At 38.7% G+C, this 20,613-nt stretch overlaps 3 protein-coding genes, 2 long non-coding RNA genes and 3 pseudogenes across 14 annotated transcripts, besides 2 other annotated features; 3 read left to right on the forward strand and 5 right to left on the reverse strand.

Moving 5' to 3' along the window:
• Positions 1–215: 215 nt before the first annotated feature.
• On the forward strand, positions 216–2,252 carry CPN20 (chaperonin 20; the record flags this gene model as incomplete). Of its 4 annotated transcripts, NM_001343684.1 has the most annotated exons (7): positions 223–470; positions 564–742; positions 1,013–1,192; positions 1,292–1,447; positions 1,535–1,612; positions 1,735–2,010; positions 2,220–2,252. In NM_001343684.1, exons 2-6 carry the CDS (start codon positions 569–571, stop codon positions 1,906–1,908), a joined length of 762 nt encoding a protein of 253 aa, NP_001318614.1. In that variant the 5' UTR covers positions 223–470; positions 564–568. The 4 variants fall into 4 exon arrangements, with proteins under 4 accessions (NP_851045.1, NP_001318614.1, NP_197572.1 ...); NM_180714.4 differs by lacking the exon at positions 2,220–2,252 and having other exon boundaries at positions 216–303; positions 1,735–2,035; NM_122079.4 differs by lacking the exon at positions 2,220–2,252 and having other exon boundaries at positions 223–303; positions 567–742; positions 1,735–2,035.
• Positions 281–584, reverse strand: AT5G03195. Its single transcript, NR_142667.1, has one exon. It is a non-coding gene; the product is annotated as an other RNA (long non-coding RNA).
• On the reverse strand, positions 1,999–7,733 carry NPH4 (Transcriptional factor B3 family protein / auxin-responsive factor AUX/IAA-like protein). 3 transcript variants are annotated; one of them, NM_122080.3, is made up of 14 exons: positions 7,013–7,667; positions 6,580–6,692; positions 6,384–6,479; positions 6,223–6,279; positions 5,979–6,134; positions 5,807–5,891; positions 5,625–5,715; positions 5,375–5,542; positions 5,088–5,283; positions 4,851–4,989; positions 2,795–4,773; positions 2,526–2,716; positions 2,323–2,438; positions 1,999–2,277 (listed from the first exon to the last, which is right to left on the reverse strand). In NM_122080.3, the coding sequence occupies exons 1-14, from the start codon at positions 7,056–7,058 to the stop codon at positions 2,258–2,260; spliced, it is 3,453 nt and encodes a 1,150-aa protein (NP_568400.2). In that variant the 5' UTR covers positions 7,059–7,667; the 3' UTR covers positions 1,999–2,257. The 3 variants fall into 3 exon arrangements, with proteins under 3 accessions (NP_568400.2, NP_851047.1, NP_851046.1); NM_180716.3 differs by having other exon boundaries at positions 1,999–2,438; positions 5,378–5,542; positions 7,013–7,733; NM_180715.1 differs by having other exon boundaries at positions 2,024–2,438.
• Positions 7,117–7,152: a sequence feature (AT5G20730.uORF2).
• Positions 7,326–7,361: a sequence feature (AT5G20730.uORF1).
• Positions 7,734–8,997: 1,264 nt separating the features above from the next.
• Positions 8,998–9,477, reverse strand: AT5G03205. Its single transcript, NR_142668.1, has one exon. It is a non-coding gene; the product is annotated as an other RNA (long non-coding RNA).
• A 1,641-nt stretch (positions 9,478–11,118) lies between these two features.
• AT5G20740 (Plant invertase/pectin methylesterase inhibitor superfamily protein) lies at positions 11,119–12,307 on the reverse strand. Of its 2 annotated transcripts, none has more exons than NM_122081.3 (1): positions 11,119–12,087. In NM_122081.3, the coding sequence occupies exon 1, from the start codon at positions 12,036–12,038 to the stop codon at positions 11,421–11,423; it is 618 nt and encodes a 205-aa protein (NP_197574.1). In that variant the 5' UTR covers positions 12,039–12,087; the 3' UTR covers positions 11,119–11,420. The 2 variants fall into 2 exon arrangements, with proteins under 2 accessions (NP_197574.1, NP_001332017.1); NM_001343686.1 differs by having other exon boundaries at positions 11,169–12,307.
• A 1,019-nt stretch (positions 12,308–13,326) lies between these two features.
• AT5G20750 lies at positions 13,327–16,844 on the forward strand (annotated as a pseudogene; the record flags this gene model as incomplete). Its single annotated transcript has 7 exons — positions 13,327–13,342; positions 13,435–14,390; positions 14,479–15,297; positions 15,383–15,436; positions 15,535–15,621; positions 15,705–15,985; positions 16,223–16,844.
• A 1,236-nt stretch (positions 16,845–18,080) lies between these two features.
• On the forward strand, positions 18,081–18,743 carry AT5G20760 (annotated as a pseudogene; the record flags this gene model as incomplete). Its single annotated transcript has 1 exon — positions 18,081–18,743.
• A 998-nt stretch (positions 18,744–19,741) lies between these two features.
• Positions 19,742–20,437, reverse strand: AT5G20770 (annotated as a pseudogene; the record flags this gene model as incomplete). The annotated part of the gene is made up of 1 exon: positions 19,742–20,437.
• Positions 20,438–20,613: the final 176 nt, after the last annotated feature.

The following is a 20,613-nucleotide window of genomic DNA, read 5'->3' on the forward strand; positions in this document are numbered from 1 at the left end:
ATTTTTGTGATTACCAAATAATAGATGTTTTAGCATGATTCATAACAAGAAAAACATCTCAGAATGATTTACTAATCTATAAATTTCAGAAAGTGTGGCAAGAGGGTTAGGTAACGACCCGACCCGACCGCCCGGATCGGACCCGTTTAAGACAAAAAAGACCCACCCGGTTAGAGCGTTCTAGAACACTTGGGCAATAAAAAGAGAGGAGTCATGTGTTTTAGTCTATCTAACTCTCTCTCTACTGCAATTTTTAGGGTTTTATCCTCCGAAAGTCTCAACCTTTTTCTTATCCTCAACAAGGTATCATCACTCACTCTCTTCTCTTTAGCTACCCACTCCCTCTCTCTTCACTGTCTATTCGTATTATAGAAATCCTTTACAACGAGAATTGAATACAAAGGTTTGAACTTTGGGCGGATAAAGTAATCTAGTTCGCTCAATAGTGGTTGGGTTTTACTCTTATTTTGGTGAATCTGGGAGAAATCTTCATTTTTGCCCATTTGTTTATCTGTCTCTCTCAGTTTCATACTAATTGAGAGTTTGTGTGTTTTGACGGATAGGAGAAATGGCGGCGACTCAACTTACAGCGTCACCAGTGACTATGTCAGCAAGGAGCTTAGCCTCGCTGGATGGTCTCAGAGCTTCGAGTGTCAAGTTTTCATCTTTGAAACCAGGGACCCTTAGACAGAGCCAGTTCCGTCGTTTGGTTGTCAAAGCTGCTTCTGTTGTTGCCCCTAAGGTACTTTTCTCAATTCTTTGTTGTTTGGTTACTTGTTCTGGATGATAACTTATCTGAATCTTGGATTGTTGTTTTGTTGTTTTGGCCATTCGTTTGTGTTATACAATCCAATCCGCTAAATGATGTCTAAAGAAACTAAGCTTTAGATGCTTCTAGCTTCTCTTTTGCAAGCTTGGTTTGTATCTTAATGGCGCCTTGTGAGACATTTTGAGAAGTCCCTTCTCTTCTAGTTAATAATTTTCTCTGTTTATTGTGTATGGTTATTTACAGTATACTTCAATTAAGCCATTGGGAGATCGAGTTTTGGTGAAGATCAAGGAGGCAGAGGAGAAGACTTTAGGTGGTATCTTACTTCCATCCACTGCTCAATCAAAACCTCAAGGAGGTGAAGTCGTTGCCGTGGGTGAAGGAAGAACTATTGGGAAGAACAAAATTGATATCACTGTCCCTGTAACAACCTCACTACCCTTCAAGCCCTCTTTCTTTGTTTGCTTTGTTGTTTGCTAATAAATGTATATCTGATATGCCTCCATCTTTTTCCTGATGCAGACTGGAGCACAAATTATCTACTCCAAATACGCAGGAACTGAGGTGGAGTTCAATGATGTGAAGCATCTTATCCTCAAGGAAGATGATATTGTTGGCATTCTTGAGACAGAGGACATCAAAGATCTCAAACCTTTGAATGACCGAGTCTTTATTAAGGTTCGTCCCTTCTGTTTTACCTTAGTCATCTTATTATTGACTCTGCATGCAAATGTTAACTTCTGTTTTGAAATGTCTTGAGTTTAGGTTGCTGAGGCGGAGGAGAAAACAGCTGGAGGGTTGTTGTTAACCGAGACTACCAAAGAGAAGCCTTCTATTGGCACGGTAAGTGCTCACTTGATATCATGTCCATTCGGGGAATCTGATACTTTCTTAGTAGCTTGATGTGATAGTCAGTTCATACACAAGTTCCAATTATACATATTCTCCTCTTCATTTTATGGCAGGTGATAGCAGTTGGACCGGGTTCCCTAGACGAGGAAGGTAAAATTACGCCTCTACCAGTATCAACCGGAAGCACAGTACTTTACTCCAAGTATGCTGGTAACGACTTCAAGGGCAAAGATGGTTCCAACTACATTGCCCTCAGAGCTTCAGATGTGATGGCTATACTTTCTTAGTTATGTTATATCTTTGTAATCTGCAACTTGTATCCCAATTGTGGAAATTTTTTCCGTAAACGGCCTGAGCATAATCTGGAATAAAGACTTGAGTTTGAAAATGTGATTTTATTGCTGATTTCATGTTTTTCCTTCTCTTTTTGGTTACAAGCGGTTTCAGTTGATCAGTTAAACTTGGTAGAAACAGTGACTCACAGCAAATAAAATCTCCGTGTAAACTTAGTGGAAGATATTTTACAGGTAAATGCTCTACAGTGCCCAGTGGAAACTTGAGACATGTTATCAACGAGAAGTTATATTACAAAACGAAGAAAAAAGAATCTTTGTCTGTGAGAGAACTCTTCTGCCATCACCGGTTAAACGAAGTGGCTGAGTTATCATCATAATGACCTCTCCAAGCATTGCCACTGTCACCGCCACTACAAGCTTGATTAGTAACTGGTACACCGGCAAAGTTCCCGTCTAAGCTCATCTGCTGAACCTCAGCTGATGAAAGGATCTTAATGCTCTGAACACAGTTTACGAATTCTCTGCAAAAATCACGATTTTAAAGGTTAGCAAAAAAATAATGGAACTTCTAACAGTCTGATGTGTGAATGTAATTGCTCTCTACTTACTCCCATGGATCATCGCCGACGAGGAGGATGTCATTTTCATGATCGACATAAACAAGTTTCCAGTCAGATGTTTGAGGATCTTCGAGCTGTCCTTCGATCCCAAACATGCGCGCTAGATCATGCCTCAGCTCATCGTAACCTCTGTAACGGTTGACGTCTATTGATCTCCCCACTGAGCCTCGTTTTTGCACCTGTAGGAAAATTTAACATTTGTCAAACCGAAAACATAACCCAAATATCAACAAGCATAGATCAGAGCACAATCGAACCTTTGTATAAGTTCGCATTCGCTGAGTCTGAGCTGGCCACAATCCACCACCAAGAACTCCAGCATCGTTGACAGCTAGATCGTTCGAAATGGCGGGCACATTGGGGACACCAAAAGATTGAGTTCTTACAGCTGAAGTAGACATCTCTGTACCAATGTCATTTGTCACTCCTCCATAGTTTGAAAGCATGTTCTGAAGATCTTTCTGGGAGTCATATCCCCTCGAGAGTAGCGTGTCAGGCACAAAGCCATTATCAACATTAGCTCCACCGAGCAAGCTGTTCCTGGAATCACCGTCAAGGCCAAAAGTTGGAGCCAAGAAATTTTGTTGTCTGTTGTTTTCGCCTCCATCTAAACCGTAAGAAGTTCCAGAGGCAGATGCTTCTAGTTGATGATCTGTTAAACTAGCTTTGGACTTTTGCTGACCCACGAGTTCTTGTTTTAGCCGCATATCGGATTTGCTGTAAAGATCCTGAACAAGATTACCAGACATATCAATCGCTGCATCAGGTATCAAGATCGCTGGCCCGCTTTGGCTTCTGTTGAGAAAGCCTGAAGAAGAGATCTGACAGTTGTTGGTGGAAGGCGACGTTGAAGAGGAAGGTGCATCTCCTCCATCTGTGATGCCTGAATAAGCTTTGACCCCTCCCCCAACCGGTGGGTTTTGTTTTTCCTGAGGTCGGCTCACCAGCATTTGAGGTGGTTGCAACGTCGATAAGCCATTGTTAGTGCAAGATGACGGAAACTGATGACCTTGAGAGAGAGTAGGCAGCTGTTGCAACTGCTGGCTTTGCAATTGATGGTGTGGTAACTGAGACTGCGGCGAAAGAAATTGCTGCTGCTGTTGCTGTTGTAATCTCTGTAACAGCTGAAACTGTATATGCGGCTGTTCCAAGAGACTCTGCTGGAATATCTGTTGGGCCTGTGCCTGGTGAGCTTTCTGCTGCAAAAGTGTTTGCTGATTCTGCCCGTTGAGACCAGGAGGCTGCTGCTGTTCTACTTGTCGTGAAAACTGTGTCTCTTGCGGCGGTGCGGACATCAGATTGGATGAAGACTTGCTGGTTTCAATTACACTACTCTGGCTAGTGCTAGCACCTAAATGGTGATGTGCTTGTTGAAGTTGCTTAGACTGTTGTTGTTGCTGTTGAAAGCTTTGATTAAGGGAGCTGGACGGAGGCGTGATGACACTGCTTGCCATTGATCCCGAAACTAATTGTGGTTGCAAATGATGTGTAGATGCTTGTTGCGACTGATGCTGCTGCGCTGCTTGTTGACCATTGTAAAGCTGATTCTGTGGAACCTGAAGTTGCTGCAACTTATGTTGTTGTAACTGTTGTGGCTGTGGATGCGAGTGAGATTGCAATGGCTGTGTTCTTAGCTGCTGCTGCTGAGTCTGTTGCTGTAACGGTTGTTGATGTTGTTGCTGCAGTTGTTGTTGTTGTTGCTGCTGGAGCAATTGTTGTTGTTGCTGAGACTGCGATTGATTGTTGTTGCTGTGTTGTTGAGACTGCAATTGTTGTTGCTGCTGCAGCAACTGTTGTTGTTGTTGCTGTTGTTGAGACTGCGATTGCTGTTGTTGATGGTTCAAAGAGGAGTGCAACAATTGCTGCAGCTGCTGTTGTTGGGACAACGTAGTTGGTGGCTGAGGCAACTGAGACATTGGGGCTTGCTGATTCTGTTTGTTAAATTGGAGATTTGAGGAGGAAATCCCCCCGTGCGGCGTCTGAAAGCTCAGTAACTTGGAGGGATCATCAGTGCCGCCAAGATTGTTGTGCAGCGCCGCGGTTGGCGAAAGCATTGATGGGAAGAAACCTGGCTGTGCAGCAGCAGAGGGTAGCTGGCCGTTCTGCTGCTGCATATTCATCCACTGAACTAAACTCAGACCAGGAAAGATAGTACTCGAAGGGTCTTTCATCTCTAAGCTATTATCAAGCCATGGCATTGCTCTCTTCAGTGCAGACTCCATGTCAGTCTCATCATCTGCAAGAGCACCGGAAATTCCGTCCTTGAGGAGATTCAAAGAAGTTGTGTCGAAATGAAATGGTACAAAAATTTACCTGGCATTCCAGGTTGTCCAGAAAAGCGAGGTCGGAAAAATGGAGGAGGACATATGTAGAAAGGAGTTAAAACCGGTTCAATGTCCCAAACTGAAACTCGACTGGGCCTATCACCAGCAGCTGACTCATCCCATCCAATCTTTAGCAGAAACAGAAACAAAGCATAACTAAAATGAATGGTGCAATGTATCAAGAAAGACAAATCTGACATTCATCATGAGTTTTACTTCAAACTACCTGAAGATTCCGCCACTGAGAGTTTTTCCATCTCACTGGATCAAGATCACTGATACCGGTAACTGTACCCATATACCGACGAACTCCACATTCTTCAGTCTCAAATATCATTCTAAACCGCATACCGAGGGAAACTTGAGCGTACATCGCTTTGGTATACTTGGCTAAAGGAACCACAAACTCAGCAGGAGCAGCCCTGAAAAAACTCGGTTGTAAATCTCTCAGCAATTGCCATGAAACAAGCATATATAGTAAGGTTAACGTAGACAAAAGGAAACATAGATCGCCACCTCGGGTTGTAGAAAATGGTGAAAGGACTGTTATTAGCATTAGCATGAGCTGCAGCTGCAAGAACTCCGATGTGCATGCTATCACTTGATATTACAGATGAAGAAAGTGCAGGCTGTTGTCTATTTGCACGTCTTATCCCCAACAGAAGTTGCGCCTTTCCATCTCTTAATTGAAAGAAAAAAAGAATTAGCATCTTGACAAAAAAAAATACCGAAAGAGAGCATTGGCACATTGAGATTGATATACCTTATAAAAAGAACAGAGTCTCCAGCAAAGAGCCTTTTCGTGCTGACAAACACACTCCAGCCTGTAGTTAGCAAGTGCCTTTTTGGTTGACCTGATAAATGTCAACATATCCAAAACGTAAGAACAATTCTACGAAAGCCAAATTGATTAAAGAAGGTAATCTACCAAAAACAAGGTAAAACCTCGATAAATATGTCTGAAAGTCCATGTGTTGTCATGAATATCCTTAGCAACAAGCTCCTGACAAGGTGGTTGCATCGAGAAATCCTAGTAAAATATTGCCAACAATGTAAGAAACTAAGGCAATACAGAGATACTAACTATCAGATGTATAAGAAAGTATTGTATATACACCAGAGCAGGAAAGATTTTCTCAGCAGCTCGTCGGGGTACAGAAAATCCACCGTGAGTACTTGTGTCACTCGCCGTGAGGGTTTTGCAGAAAAATTCATTAGGTTGTCTGTTTAGCTTAAGACCCATGTCAGAAGCAAGCAATGCATCTCTGTCATACTGTTCAACAAAATGCTCAGAGCAATTAGTCCCTCCCTACTCCTTAAATACACCTATAAATCGAGTTATTCAGTGAAAGGTAAGCTACTTTGTTTACTGGCTGAAGAGTCATCTGCGCATAGACCTCATCCGTCTCAGGATCAGCCTGGTTCACAGTCGACAATTAGCAAAACATTAGCAACTCAAAAGCAAAAAATGTTAAAACAACTAGCCTAAGAGGCCATTATAGATATTTAAAAGATACCATACATTCAGTGTAACATTGTGGAGCATGCATATGAGCTTGGAAGGAAGATTCGGGTAACTTGGTATGAAATCAGTCTGCTTCTGCATTGAAGCCGCGACCTAAGAAACAGAAAAATAAATAGCAACCACATGAAATTTCCAATCAGCGACTCATTCTTGATCAGCCGCGAATGATACCAAACTTTATTGAACAACATACTTGCTCACTGTGACCTTGAGGGAAGTAAACAACAAGACTTCCTGCTGGAGGCAACGAAATCAATGGCCCAGCACAAGCGTGCCATAGCTCTGAGTTTATATTTCTCCTTTCTCCTGCATTCACACAACATCAAAGCTGTGATTACTTAAAATCTCTAGGATCTTCATTCAGTTACTATTATCAAACCAACAAGATAGGAGAGAACTGCTCTAAACCAACTAAAAGCCACAGTCTTTATAAACCAATACAATAGTAACTTAGCTTACTCTCTAAGCAGAAAATGACCGAAACCAATTCAATTCAGGTTCTCAAATCCAGCAATTCTGAAGAAATGTGTGACCTCTTCTACTTAAAACTTGAATCTATTCAAATCCAGCAATGAATTTCTTCTACTAAAGGATTGACATTTATCAGATACGAGAAACACACAAACCTTCAACAGGATTAGGAGAAACTCCATTTGATGAAGGAGCTTTCATGATCACTCAACTTTACTTTCTCTGAAGAATAAACCCAATAAATAATCTGAATCTGAGCTTATACAAAGCTAAGCTCTTTGCGTGAGAGCTTCATCAAAAGCCCTAAACTTTCACTCAAGTTGTTAATAGCTTCCTAGCTCAAGTAACAGCAGAGAGAATCGTTAATCAGAAATGGGGAACTCCAAGATCTCAGCTTTTTATCTCCGACAGAGCCGCCAATTTCTCGGAAATTTTAAGTATCTCAAAGAGATCAAAAACCACGACTTTTCACACGCGGAATCTCCGGAGAGACAAACAAAGCATACGACCTTAAAAAAGATTCCGTTTTTAACGAAGCTCTTTATCTCGAGTCAGATAATTCAAAAACACCCACAAAGTTACTTGATTCAGCTGCTCTTCTTTGTTTTGCTTTCCTTTCTTGGGGGGAATCAAATCAAAGAGACGGGTTTCTATAAAAAGAAATCTGGAAAATGAATCGAAAGAGAAAAACAAAACTTAAGGATGACCAAGGACAATCGAAGATTAAGACTCAAACGTGAGAGAAAGAGCAACAGAGTTGTCGGAAAGGGATGATCAGCGACCAGGACAACTACCAAAAGGTCTGCTAAAGCACAGGAACAGCTTTTTCTTCTTCCTCTCCTTTTTTTTTCCTTCTCTTTTCTTTTTCCGATATTTTTATTTTTTTATACCTATTTAGTTATGCTCATGAAGCCGACATATTCACTAGCAAACTGGCCACGATTTAATTTCTTAATGTTATTATTGTCCTCTAAAATTTTAACTTTGACACACAAAAAAACAACTTTATTAGTGTTTTCTTTTTCCTTATCTCTGATAATTTGATAAGTTTTTTTCATTAAGGTTATTATTACTGTATCATTTATTGTAATACTTGATTAGGGATAACATAGATTTATAGGGGATGTATTGAAAAAAACAAACTAAGCTGACTAGCTAGTTATTTGATCAAAGTGCGTACATATATGTTTGGCAATTTCTTTTGTAGTTAACTATATTTAATTCAGATAGATTTTAGGATTCATAATTCATCAAAAAATTTTATGATTTTCATTATTTTGAACAAAAGCATTTTACTAGAAATTTTGTGGAGTTTTACATGGTTGGTTCTGAGTTTCATAAACTAGCGTTCATGTTTTAAACGAGAATGGAACTTAAATGTTTAGTAATGAGTTCTATAATAACAAACAAATCTAAATTCGCTTAGATCATCATTATAAACAATTGATCTTATTTTGTTGTAAATGTTGATTAATTGATCAAATCTAAGTACATACAGCATATGCGATCACAAAGAACAATATTTTAACGGACGATTTCATATCAAAAATGATAGAAGTTCTCTCTTTGTTCATGATTCTTTATTGGTTTCTTATATTAATTAACCTAAACTTTTGTCTTTTGGAAGAAGTGTTATAATGTCACACAAAATAAAATTACATATGATGATCACAACTTACACTCTTTTCCCAGTACAGCCATCATTCAAAATTTTCCTCTATAATCGTTAAAATGTCTACCCAAAAAAAAACGGTGATATATATTCCTAAACATATTGGAAAACCGAATATAACCATAAATATGTCATTGTACAAACTACAATCTATTTGGTTTAAGGCCACATAACAAGTTTTATCTACCAAAGACTGAACCTCCATATTCATCACAGACCATTGTAAAATGCATGTAAACCCTTTGAATGACCCCACATCAAAAAAGAAAGTTACAAAACAGTAACCTCTTTGTTAGTTTAGGTTCGATCCAAAACTTATTTGGCAGGAATGCTTAAAATTCTATATACTTACAACTTTAAGTGAAGGTAATATATATGTATGGAATGAATGGATGTCAATTCAAATAAGTGGCAGTGAGTAGCGACATGATGTCCCTGAGCAATAAATGCGTGAAGACAGAAGTTTGGAGATTGGATGAATGTAAGAAGGCCTTTTGAAGTTATGGATTTCGACGCCTAGCTTTTTTTTTTCTTTTTTTTTTGTGAAACTTTGAGGCCTAGCTAACGTTTAAAAAAAGAAAAAGAAAAATGTTAATAGTTTTCTTATTACAAAGTGACCGAAATTTAGTATGAACTCCGAACTACGACTTCATGCATGTATTAAAGTTGGAATGAAAGGAAGAAGAGCGTGACGCATTTCAGAACCGGTTGTGTGTCCGTATGGTGTCCGCAGTGGAAAGTGGAAAATGAACAAGATGAATAACTCATATACTGTCCTAAAGATATTTCCAGAATCACATCAACGTATTTTAGCCGATTTAATGAATTCGACAGTTGGTGTTGACAATATATGTAAATGTAACCACAAAATACACCACTTGAGTTGGATGAATTATCAGAGAGAGACGAGGAAGTTTCGTTACGATTCCATGATTTTCTCGACTTTACTATGTCATTCTGATATGCATTATTTGTTAATTTGTATGTAAGAGAGAGTTGTGGAAAATAATCTACGTACTGATTAATTTTTTGCGTTTTAAGTGATTTTAGATTTCCGCTAAACATAAACTTTTCTAGCATAATTTTTGTAAAACGCTAAACATAATTTTTTAACATAAATTTTGTAAAACGCTAAATATAGAGAAACGTTACTTTGCTTTAGGAGATTTTCTCGTTACTTTTATGTTTAGTGGTTTACAAATGTTATACTATGGTTAACAAATCTCGAATATTATTTTTAATAATAGTTACAAAAATTTTGCTATTCTTATGTGTTATCAATATTCATATTTCTTGTAGAGGATCCTTTAATTTATCGAATATTTGTATTTGATGATAAGTTTAATTACATTATTATTGAAAATAATAATTGAAGAAAAAGGAACAAACAATAAAGAAGGGCCTCTCACGGCAAATCCCACCTGACGTGGTCACACTCCCACCCCATTTCACATTGGCTCTAATTGTTGTTTGGTGACATGAGCTGGTTTGCGACATCTCTTTCGCCGTGGACCTGGATTAGTCAAATCTATTCAAAGAAAATGTACATTTTACAACTTCCTTGAAATTTCAAGAAAATATTGCTTTCAAACGATCTAACTATTTTCAGAAATATACAAAAAATCTGTTTACTTTCTAGAAAAATTCACAAACAAAAAAATTATAGTTTAGTTTTGTATTCAAACTGACCATTGTGGTTGTATAATAACAAAATTAAGAGCGTCGTTAACTATTTAAAGAAGAACAAAAACAAAAAGTCTTAAATGATTCTACATGTGACCATTTATTTGAGAATTAATTTTAAGATATGTTCATAAGACGAATTATATTATATTTTGTAGGGGTTTTCTTTTTTAACAAAATAATGTTTCTATTTGGTTTTTATTTTATTTTTATTTTGTATACTCGAAAGTGTAAATAATACTGTAAAATAGAAAATGATAATTTCTATTAACTTTAGATAGAAAACAAAATTCTAAAGCCCAAAATTGTCGTGTGTATGTATTTGAAAAAATTAGTTGGTAAATTTTTCTTTTCATATATATGATACCAACATGGGTGGATTAGGAAATGAAGCGAAAATTCTAGATACTTTTAAGAAATTTGAGTTTAATTATATAAAATGTGGAAACTAATTAAGATCTTCGTCGTATATAATGAACAAGCATCAACTGGAATGATTTAAGGGACCGGAGATTTAAAGTACATATATACATTCTTTTATTGATATCAATATAAGTTAGTACAAAATGCTGAGTATAATTGGATATGAAAATGAATATGTCTAATAATCAGCTCTTGACTTCTTAGAAAACAATGCCCACCCTTTTCTCATGCCTCTTTAGCCATTGTATAGGACATTCGTTTTCGACCGGCTCCAAAATCCCATCTTCTAGCGCAATCGAGTCTCATGCCGCAAGTTTCCTCGCGGCACTATGGATTTCGATCGAAGCCATTTTATTTGTGATCCCGGATTTATCAGTAGTCTTAACGACATGATGCCATGTCGATGTTGGGCTTTCTTGATGGGCCTGATTTCTCATGAGCTTTGGTCAAACATTTATAGTTTATGAGTTATACGCATACGTTATCAGTCTCAAGAAATCGAGTTTCAGTTTCATATCAAGACAAAATCACATGACGTACGTACGAGAGTAACAAGTCTTTCAATCGAATCTCAACGGATCCATAACACCGTATACTGACATAGAGGATAAAATAACATGTTATTTATTAGACCATAATCAGAACTACGAAAAACGACATTATCCATAATCAAAAACTCATTTCTATATATCGTAGCGATAGATAATCTCACACTTAAAACACATGAACGAAAAACCAACACACACAATAAAGACCGTCCATTAAAACGATCTAGTGCATTAACATCAAAGATGTACGTCGTGGGGTTTGCCACGTGTCTCATCTAGCTGGTTGACCATGTAAAGCGCGTTGCTCGTAACCCTGGCCACTTTCGTCATCCACTGCTTCACCTCCGTTTTGATTTCACCGTCGTCCATCCCTTGAAACCCATCGAGACACGTGTCGTCATCCGTAAGTGCCGCGCTAGCCCACGTCTGTGCATTGCTCATCTGCCACCGGAACTCTTTAGCTGAACCGCCAGAGACACGGAGGTGCTTCAAAACGCCGAGCGTACGGCTTAGCTCGTCCACAGAGTCTCCAATCATCTCCACACAGTCCACAAGCGCCGCTTTCTCTTGCTTCTTCTTCCCCACCGAGTCTCGCACCACCGCGAGTTTCTTCGCGGCGCTTTGAGCGTGGGAGAGGCTGATTTTTATGGCGGCTTGAGCTAGATCGCGGCGGTTGGTGATGGTTGGACCGGAGTATGACGAAAGAGTACGGACGCATAGTGATGGATAGCTCGCGTGTTCGCAGGAGGAATGCACGATATCTTCTGCACCATTATGACGACCATGTACGGTGGAGGCGGTGAAAATGACGGCGAAGGCAATAGCGACAAGGAAGAGATTTTGTGTAGGAGCCATTATCTCTCGGGTTAGAGTAAGAGACCAAATTAGGGTTATGTGTGCAAATGAAAAGGAGAGTGGTGGTGGGTAAGAATTTAAAGTCGTAGGTCCGTAGAACATTACTTAATTACCCTCAGATATTTCCTATGTTTACGTGTTTTACGTGTAAAAGGATAGGGGTAGGAAGGTGAATGTAGCATCTCTTGATTATGGGGGAAAATCTGTAAAATTAAATGCACCGCATATTACAGAACAGAGAATAGCGAATCCAGCGAAAGAAATAAGACTGTGCAATGCATAGATTAATAACAAAAATGTAAATAATTTGTATATGTAAGTAACGATACGAAAAGGAACAAAACTTGTAGAATTATTGGCGGACTGGTCACCAGTGCCCAATTATTTTCAAAGAGGTTTCAGAAGTTTGGGTCCACGTTGGGTTATGAATTGACAAAAGAGGTTTCAGAGACAAAATCTTTATCTGCCATTAAATGGCTGCCATTTCTTTTGCTCCACTCTTGTAACTTTTAAGGGTAAACTGAATTCTACATTACATTTTTACATGCTATTAAAAACGAGTAAAAATTAAATCAAAATTCATATTCTGATATTGAATTTGAAAACAAACAGCAAATTTGATTAACCAAGTATAATTTACTAAATAAAATAACACCACACTATTTTATCCCAAAGAAATAAAAAATAACACCAAACTATCCTAAAGTTTTGGTCTGTAATAACTTTAATGATGCTTTCCTAGAAGGACCCACTTAAAAGAAAATGTCACATCTTCGTATGTTTATTTGTTTTGGAGATTCAGGAGTCAGGTCAATTGTGTGAAAAATAACTTTGATCATCGTCTTTGAGGCCGCTTTAGTCTGCGAAAGATCGACAAGTTCACAATAACGGAGACCGATTTCTTCACCATAACCATGTGATGATCGATATATCCCAATAACTTCAAGGGATAAGTTGCTATCTAGTCACTTATTTGAACTTAATTATTGATTTGGACAACATACTATTCACAATTAGCAATTTAGTAACCTGGTCGTAACCCCACACATTGAAACATCCTGTGTACCCTTTTAAAATTTCTGTATTTTCAAAACTGCCACTGGGTAAATCCTTTCTGATTTTGCCCATGTCGTTTTGTTTTCCCCTTTTGTCTCGTCTGAAGTCAAAACAAAATTATACAGAGAATGACGAAAAAAAGAGAAATCAAATCCAGTAAAAAAAATTAATTTTCGTTGATTCCGTCGGAGTGAATCAACGTCAATCTCCTCGTAATCGTAGTAAAAGTAAGATGTATTCTACTAAAGGTAAATTTTCAACTTAACCCTAATTTCGTTTTATGTTTTCGATTCTGTGAATTTGTGAATGCTTAGTACCGGAATCCCAAATTGAAATGCAGATCCGGCGGTGTCTTCCACCGGAGCTTCATCGGACGTTGATAATTGGGACTTAATCCCTACTTTGCCTAAAGGCCTCTTCGCTGTTGACGGTTTGCCAGAGGGTGCTCGGCTTAACATCTACTCCACACCGGAGTATTTGGGTTCTCTCGTCAAGCTACTGCACGGTTCTGAAGCCTGGGCTATATTAATGTCTTCTCAATTTAGGAAATTGTTCTTACTCCCTGTTGAAAGATGCTCTCACTCAGCGAAATTGATCCATGGAATGCTGTCGCGTCAAGTGATTACCCGGAAAATTAACGAACTGTGGGTGGTTTATGGTGGGTTTCCTTTTCGTTTTTCTCTGCGCGAGTTCCACATTTCCACTGGTCTTTTGTGTCATCAAATTCCCACTCAAGCTGAGGTTGAAGAACACCAAGACCCTGCATATCTGTGTGTTTGGAATCGTCTTTTTGGGGAGAAGAAAATTGTGTTTGTCACCGAAGTGCTTCAGATGCTCCAAGATGATTTGGAAGCGCCGGCTAACAAGAAGCTAACGACTTGGAAAAAATTATGTCTAGCTCTAATAGTCATTGTTGATGGTGTGGTTGTATGTAGCAACCGGTTAGCCGGGAGAGTAACCTCTCGGTTTGTTGAAATGTTACATGAACCTGAGTTTTTCATGGCTTACCCATGGGGCCGTGAGGCTTTCTCTTCAACAATGGAGCGTTTTGGCCCTGACCTTGGGGATTCGAACCCTATAGTTGAACTGAAGAAACGTTTATGTCAGAAAACCAGCCTTTGTTATGGCTTCCCTCTTGCCCTTCAGCTTCAAGTCCTCAACTCTATTCCGGCCCTGTGTAGCAAGATAAAAGATCCTACTGATATGAGGAATTTCATAGACCGATCTCCTGTTGTGCTGGGCAAGACTATTCTCCTCCGTGAATCTCCTGTTCTTGAGGTTGAGTGTGATGCTAATGTAAGTAATATTACTTTTTCCATCATTTTCTTCTTTTTTTCCTGATCTTCTATTTATATGATAAGCCACTTGTTTCCATTTCTCCCAGTTATCTGTTGCCTACACTTTGACTCCCTCTGTAGTACTTAATGAGAATGAATTTGCTTGGTCTAAAGAAAACGATGATCCGAAGGTTGAACATATGCTTGGTTTGATTAGTAAAGGTCATCGATTCCAACCTAACCAATGGCCTATTGATGCCACTACTGTGCAACCTACTAATGATGAACAACACCCTAGTGGTAACCGGCGTCCCTCTCCTGGCCTGGCTGAAACCTCACAAGCTCATCCTATCCCTGAGATGTCAGCTAAAGAACCAAAGCAGTCATCCTTCCCCCCCCCCTCCCCCCGCAAACCCTTTACTCGTTCAGCTAGCAAGTCGTGTGGAGTAGGTCCGTCTAATCCTATTTGTAACCCTCCTTCCAGGAAAAGCAAAAATAGTGGTTTTGCTGCGCCTGCTGATGGCTCTCATCCGCGCGGTGAGAAAGGTTCTGCTGCTTTTGTTACCCATTCTGATTTGCTGGGGTTGAAGGATTGGTTCTCTCAACAGTTACATTTGCTGCGCTCTAATTTATTTGCTGATATGGAGAAGCTTGTAGAGTCGAAGTCTGCCTCTTTCAAGTCAGGTGTTCGTCCTTCCCGCAAAGTCAAAACTTCTCTCAGCAAGAAACCTTCGCCTTTTGTCAGCAAAAAACCTCCTCCATCTGATTCCCGTAAGCGTCAACGCGTAGAAGTCCAATCATTATCTCCTGACACTTCTAAGGATATTGTTCAGGATGGTGGTTTCCATGCGCCATCCTTTGACTCTCCTTTTAACCCCAACTTACCAGCAACTGAAGGTCATGATGATGCCAAATCTACTAGTCAGGTAACTATACTTCTCTTCTCATTGTTTTCTTATCTGTTTCAACAATACCTTAGCATTAATCTGTTTTGTCATGTGTTCTTGGCAGAACTTTTGTGGAGACACTCAAGAGCCACCTCTCCCAATGAAAGATTTAGATGTGGTAAATATATGTGTTCCCTTTTCTTTCAATATTTCATTTTCTAGGGGCCCTCCAAACCATATAAATGTATTTCTCCATTCTTTTGAAATACTATTTAGGATCAAGTAGGGGAACACCCAATAATCCTGCCCTGGCCTTCATCTCCTTTGTCTTCACCCAAAACTCCTTCGGCGCCTTCAGATCAGGTATTCCTCTAGCCATTTTGCTGGTTAAGATTCAGTCATAACATATGGAATTGAGGAAATAAATCTGGTGTCTTGTTTTATAGGTATTTGGGGATGGAGATGAAGTTGACTGCAATTCGTCAGCCATTGTCCCTGTAGCTCCTGCATATTTTCTTCACGAGACGATTAACATTCGACAGCCAGTTCTTCAAAAGCGTGTTCCAATACGGTCTCGGTACCTTGACCCTGCTCAATATAGTGTGGACGCTAGGATAAGTGCTTTGTTTAAAAGCCGAACCAAGAAGCCTGCCTACAGCCCCCTTGGGTCTTTGGATGAGCTTGAATTTGAGAATTTTAAATCTCTTCTTCAAGAAGATACAGACCAGTAAGTTATTAAACACACTCTTCCTTGCTTTACAAATTACTAATCCACCATCTGCACTGGCCACAAGCTTTCTAATGCACACTTTTTGGATATTGCAACCAAGGACAAGTGGGTGACAACTGAGGTAATACATACTTGAATCTTTCCATACAATGTTACTAATGCCTTATGCCAAAATTTAAGCATATTGTTACTTCTCAAACAGCATATGCAACTTATCATGGGAATGTTGTTGAGACGCCGCTGCAAATCATATGCCCTCAAACGGATTACCATAATTGACACTTGGTTTACTGCTCTTCTGATGACACATCATGAAGATTTCATGCAATGTCAAGACAAGGGAAACTACGATTGGGGTTTATCAATGAAGGCTTATGTAACTGGCAAATCAATCGGAAATCTTATGAAGTCTGAATTTCTAAGGAATGTTGATGTTGTCTATGTTCCTATGAACTGGGGGTCCTGTCATTGGGTTGGCTTGGTAATCAATCTTCAGCTCCGTAATGTGCTGATTCTTGACCCTTTTAGTGCCCCCTTTCCGGACGAACAAGTTTCGGTGATGATCAAACCTGTTACAGAGTTGCTTCCTTCGCTGCTTAAAAGATTTGCAATTCCAGCTCTCACTGAAAATCTCACTACTGAACCCTTCGATTGGTCCCGAGCATCTTCCATATATGACAACAATGGCGATGGCGACTGTGGCCCAGTTAGCTGCAAGTTTCTGGAGATGCATGCTCATGGTTTAGGTGTTGCTGACATGGCTCGGCTTACTGATGATGTTGTATCGAGGTTTAGGAAAGTCTATGCGATGGACACATATGCCACCTTTGTTGATTCCCCTAATCAAGCCGCCTAGTGCTTTGGATGTTAATATTGTTTTTTGGATTATAAACTTCTACTTTTCTTCACTCACCCTCTCTTCAAACGATTATGCGTAACTTTTGTATTTATTTCTGAACTTTTTATTAGTTTCTCTGCCTTGTAACTCCTTGTAACTTTCTTCCAAACTCTCTGTTCTAAATATCTAACTTTCATTACCTTCTCTGCCTTGTCACTCTTTGTTTTTAAACTCTCTGATATATTATTCCAACAAAGTTTCAAACTGTACATTCGATTCTGTACAGATATGTCTGTACAATGGATTCTGTTCAGAGTATTTCTGTACAATCGATTCTGTACAGTTATAAATGTGTTCAATTAGCACTGTCGGCAAATCTTTTTTTGTTCCCAAATTTGTACAGATATTCTGTAAAATTATTCAAATGTACAGTTTGTAATTAGTGTACATCTTGTTATCGTACATAAATAAATATTGCCTTCCATCCTCTTAGGTTCATGATACGAGCTTGGGGAATCTATTGTCTTCTCTTCCAAAACCTCTGGCCAGATGTCTTCCCCACAACTTAATCCACCATTCATGTAAACTGTACTGTATATAAGAATAGCACTGTCTGGCAAATCTTTTTTTGTTACCCAATTTGTACAGATATTCTATACAAATAGTCAAATGTACACTTTGTAATTAGTGTACATCTTGTTATCGTACAGAAATAAATATTGCCTTCCATCCTCTTAGGTTCATGATACGAGCTTGGGGAATCTATTGTCTTCTCTTCCAAAACCTCTGGCTAGATGTCTTCCCCATAACTTAATCCCCCATTCATGTAAACTGTACTGTATATAATTTGTACAGTTTATGGAGCTGTACACATTTTGTATCGTACAATTACTTACTAATATAGTAATTCCCATATTTTTGTATAAGTTCACTTCCATCCTTTTAGGTTCTCTTTTACTTGCTTGGTGAATTTTATATGGTCTATTCCAAACCCTTGGGGCATATGTATTTCCTACAAGTTAGTTTCCCATATATATAAGCTGTACGAGTATATATATACTGTACAGTTTATGATTTGTACAGTTTCTGTATCGTACAATTACTTAATAATATAGTAATTCTCATTTCTTTCTTACTTATCTCTCGTTTGCCATCAATTCTCTCCCTATAAATATCTTATTTCTTCCAAACCTATATCCACTTACCTTTTCGATCACTCTATATCTATTATATTTTCCTTTTCAGCAAACGAAAATGTCACTATCTGATTTACCCGATGATATTTTCCAAATCATTGTCAAGAAGCTTGGAGATGAAGACTTCAATCATCTAGGCCCTATCATTCGTTCCAACAAGCGTGGGAGGGACATCGGTTTGTCTCGAGAGATACTTAAGTCTGCCAACCTAATGGGTATGTGTCTACACCCACCTAACATTTTCCCCGGCCAGCTATTTAGAAATTTTTTTGTTCGATGTTTGGAATTCGAGAATGCGACGGCCATGTACTATGAAGCTATCCGCCTCATTGTTAGGGAGGAAAATGTGATGGGGTCTCTATTTTTGCTTAACCAACTTGTCCCCACCTACGACTATGCCACTATAGCATATGCCTTCTTCCAAATGTGTGCCGGGAGAGGTGATCTCGCAGGTACCACTTTTGACACCATCTTTGAACAAAACTCAGTCTCCAGGTGGGGCTCTATTTATTCTTTCGAGTTAGAGGTCAAGTGTGAAGCTCTTATTGACACGATTATGGATTTTCAACCACATTTTGGCATGACTTTCGCTCCTGACTGGAAATTTGCCTCCTCCGACTGCTTGAGCATTTCCGAATGTCCAGATTGGCATGGTGTTGAGTACTTTTGCGAAGGATGTTACATTTACTATGTTGCTTTGCGTATTCTAGAAGTTCTCTAGTATAATTTACGTTTTTCTTTATGCGATGCTTTATGTAATTTGTTCCTTTTTTCGGTCTCATGTAATCTCCATTGTATTGCTTATATTTTGGTATCTCCTATGTTTTCTCCGTCGAAGGACTGTAATTACTTGTGTAATATTTTTGGGGTTTTCTTTCTGTAATATATTATCAGTCCCGATAACATTTGCTTATATAAGAATTAAATATAGAACTGACAAACTTTTTAACAAAAAATATGTACTTCTCTCTTCTTTCTCCAATCTCATAATGACTGTTTTGAAAAGCCATTTATCTCCAAACCAACTATTGTCAGTTGATGTGTCTTACACGCTTTTTAGGTTTGGAAGTTTACATTGGTATCCCCTATATCCTATCCCCTATATCCGTTTGGATAAGTCCTTCTTTCCCACACAAACTATATTATTGCCCTTAGTAAAAATTAACTAATATTTTAAAGAGGTAAATATTGACACTAACCACTAATTACTAACCCCTTCTCGCAGGGTTGTCTAATCTCACACCCACTTGGAATCTTTGCATGCCTTGATAAGTGCATCTAATATAATTTACAATTTATTTCTATCAACAGTTCTACTTTTATCACCTCACATAAATTTACTTTTACTCGGTGCCCTAAATACTATTAAAAAATGCTCAAAACTTCCATCATCTTATCACCTCACATCTAAACTTTGTTGTTCGAACGCAACTACATTTAATTTGTTGTTCGAACGCAACTACATTACAATTCATCATTAACAGGATCATTACAAACAGATTCATATTCCTTCTTACTTTGGACTATAAAACCAAATTAACTATTACAACCAATTCATACATTACCCTAATTAAACAGAATTAAAACATTACCTCCTCAGCGTCTAAATATTACCTAAATTATACAGAAAGAGAATATTCATAACATGACACAAAAAACATAATCTTAATTTAATACATAAAAGGATTCAAAATTATTTTACATTCTTACCTCAAACCATTACAGCATCTGTGAAACTTTTCTTGATAACCACCACAAATAGCATTCATTGCACAAGATCTCGTAAGGACCAGACACAGTTGCACAATCCATAGCACAATCTGGTGATGGAAGCTCCTTGCAGATAGGATAGACGAACGTCTTTCTCAAAGGAAAACTGGTGTGCCTTCTATACGGTTGTAAGTCATGTACTAGCTCCTCCCCATAACGTCTGACTTCCTCTGTTCCCAACTTACAATGTTTACCGCCAAAGACTTCGAGATAATGAACAGCCATTTCTTCATCTCCAGCACATATACTTAGTACTCCACATGCGAATGTGGCCAGCCCGTCATCGGGCACGTTTTGATGTAGCAATGCTATTCCTCTTTTGACGTCTCTTTCTTCTGCCACAACCATTAACCCTTCATAGTAAATAGCTGTATTGTTCCCAGAATTAAGGCATCTTTCAAAGAAATCACGGTACCTCCCTTTCATTTGGACGCCAGTTGTTTGACAACGAAATGAGTAGAGGTCGCTTGGATCAGTACAAAGGCTGTAGATGTTTGCATCTTTCAAAACATCGCTGCGGTACACAATATTTCTTCCCCTAGTTCCAGCTTTCAAAATAGGTCCTAGTAACCACCATCGATCATCCGCCACCAGCTTTACAATTTTTGCTAAAATATCATCTGGCAAATCAGGCATCATCTCCATGGACATCGTCTTCGCTCTCTTTTACTCAAGTTTCTTTTGGTTTTCTATGTTTCTTATGTTTTCCCCCAAATTACTTGTGTAATGTTTAAATATTGTTATGAAGTAGCCTCCACAGTTGTCTGTGTGGTTGACAGTTGGAGGTCTTTAATGATTAACTAAAAGTTTCGTTATGCTTT

This window comes from Arabidopsis thaliana, chromosome 5 (genome assembly GCF_000001735.4).
Source record: "Arabidopsis thaliana chromosome 5, partial sequence".
Lineage (NCBI taxonomy): Eukaryota > Viridiplantae > Streptophyta > Magnoliopsida > Brassicales > Brassicaceae > Arabidopsis > Arabidopsis thaliana.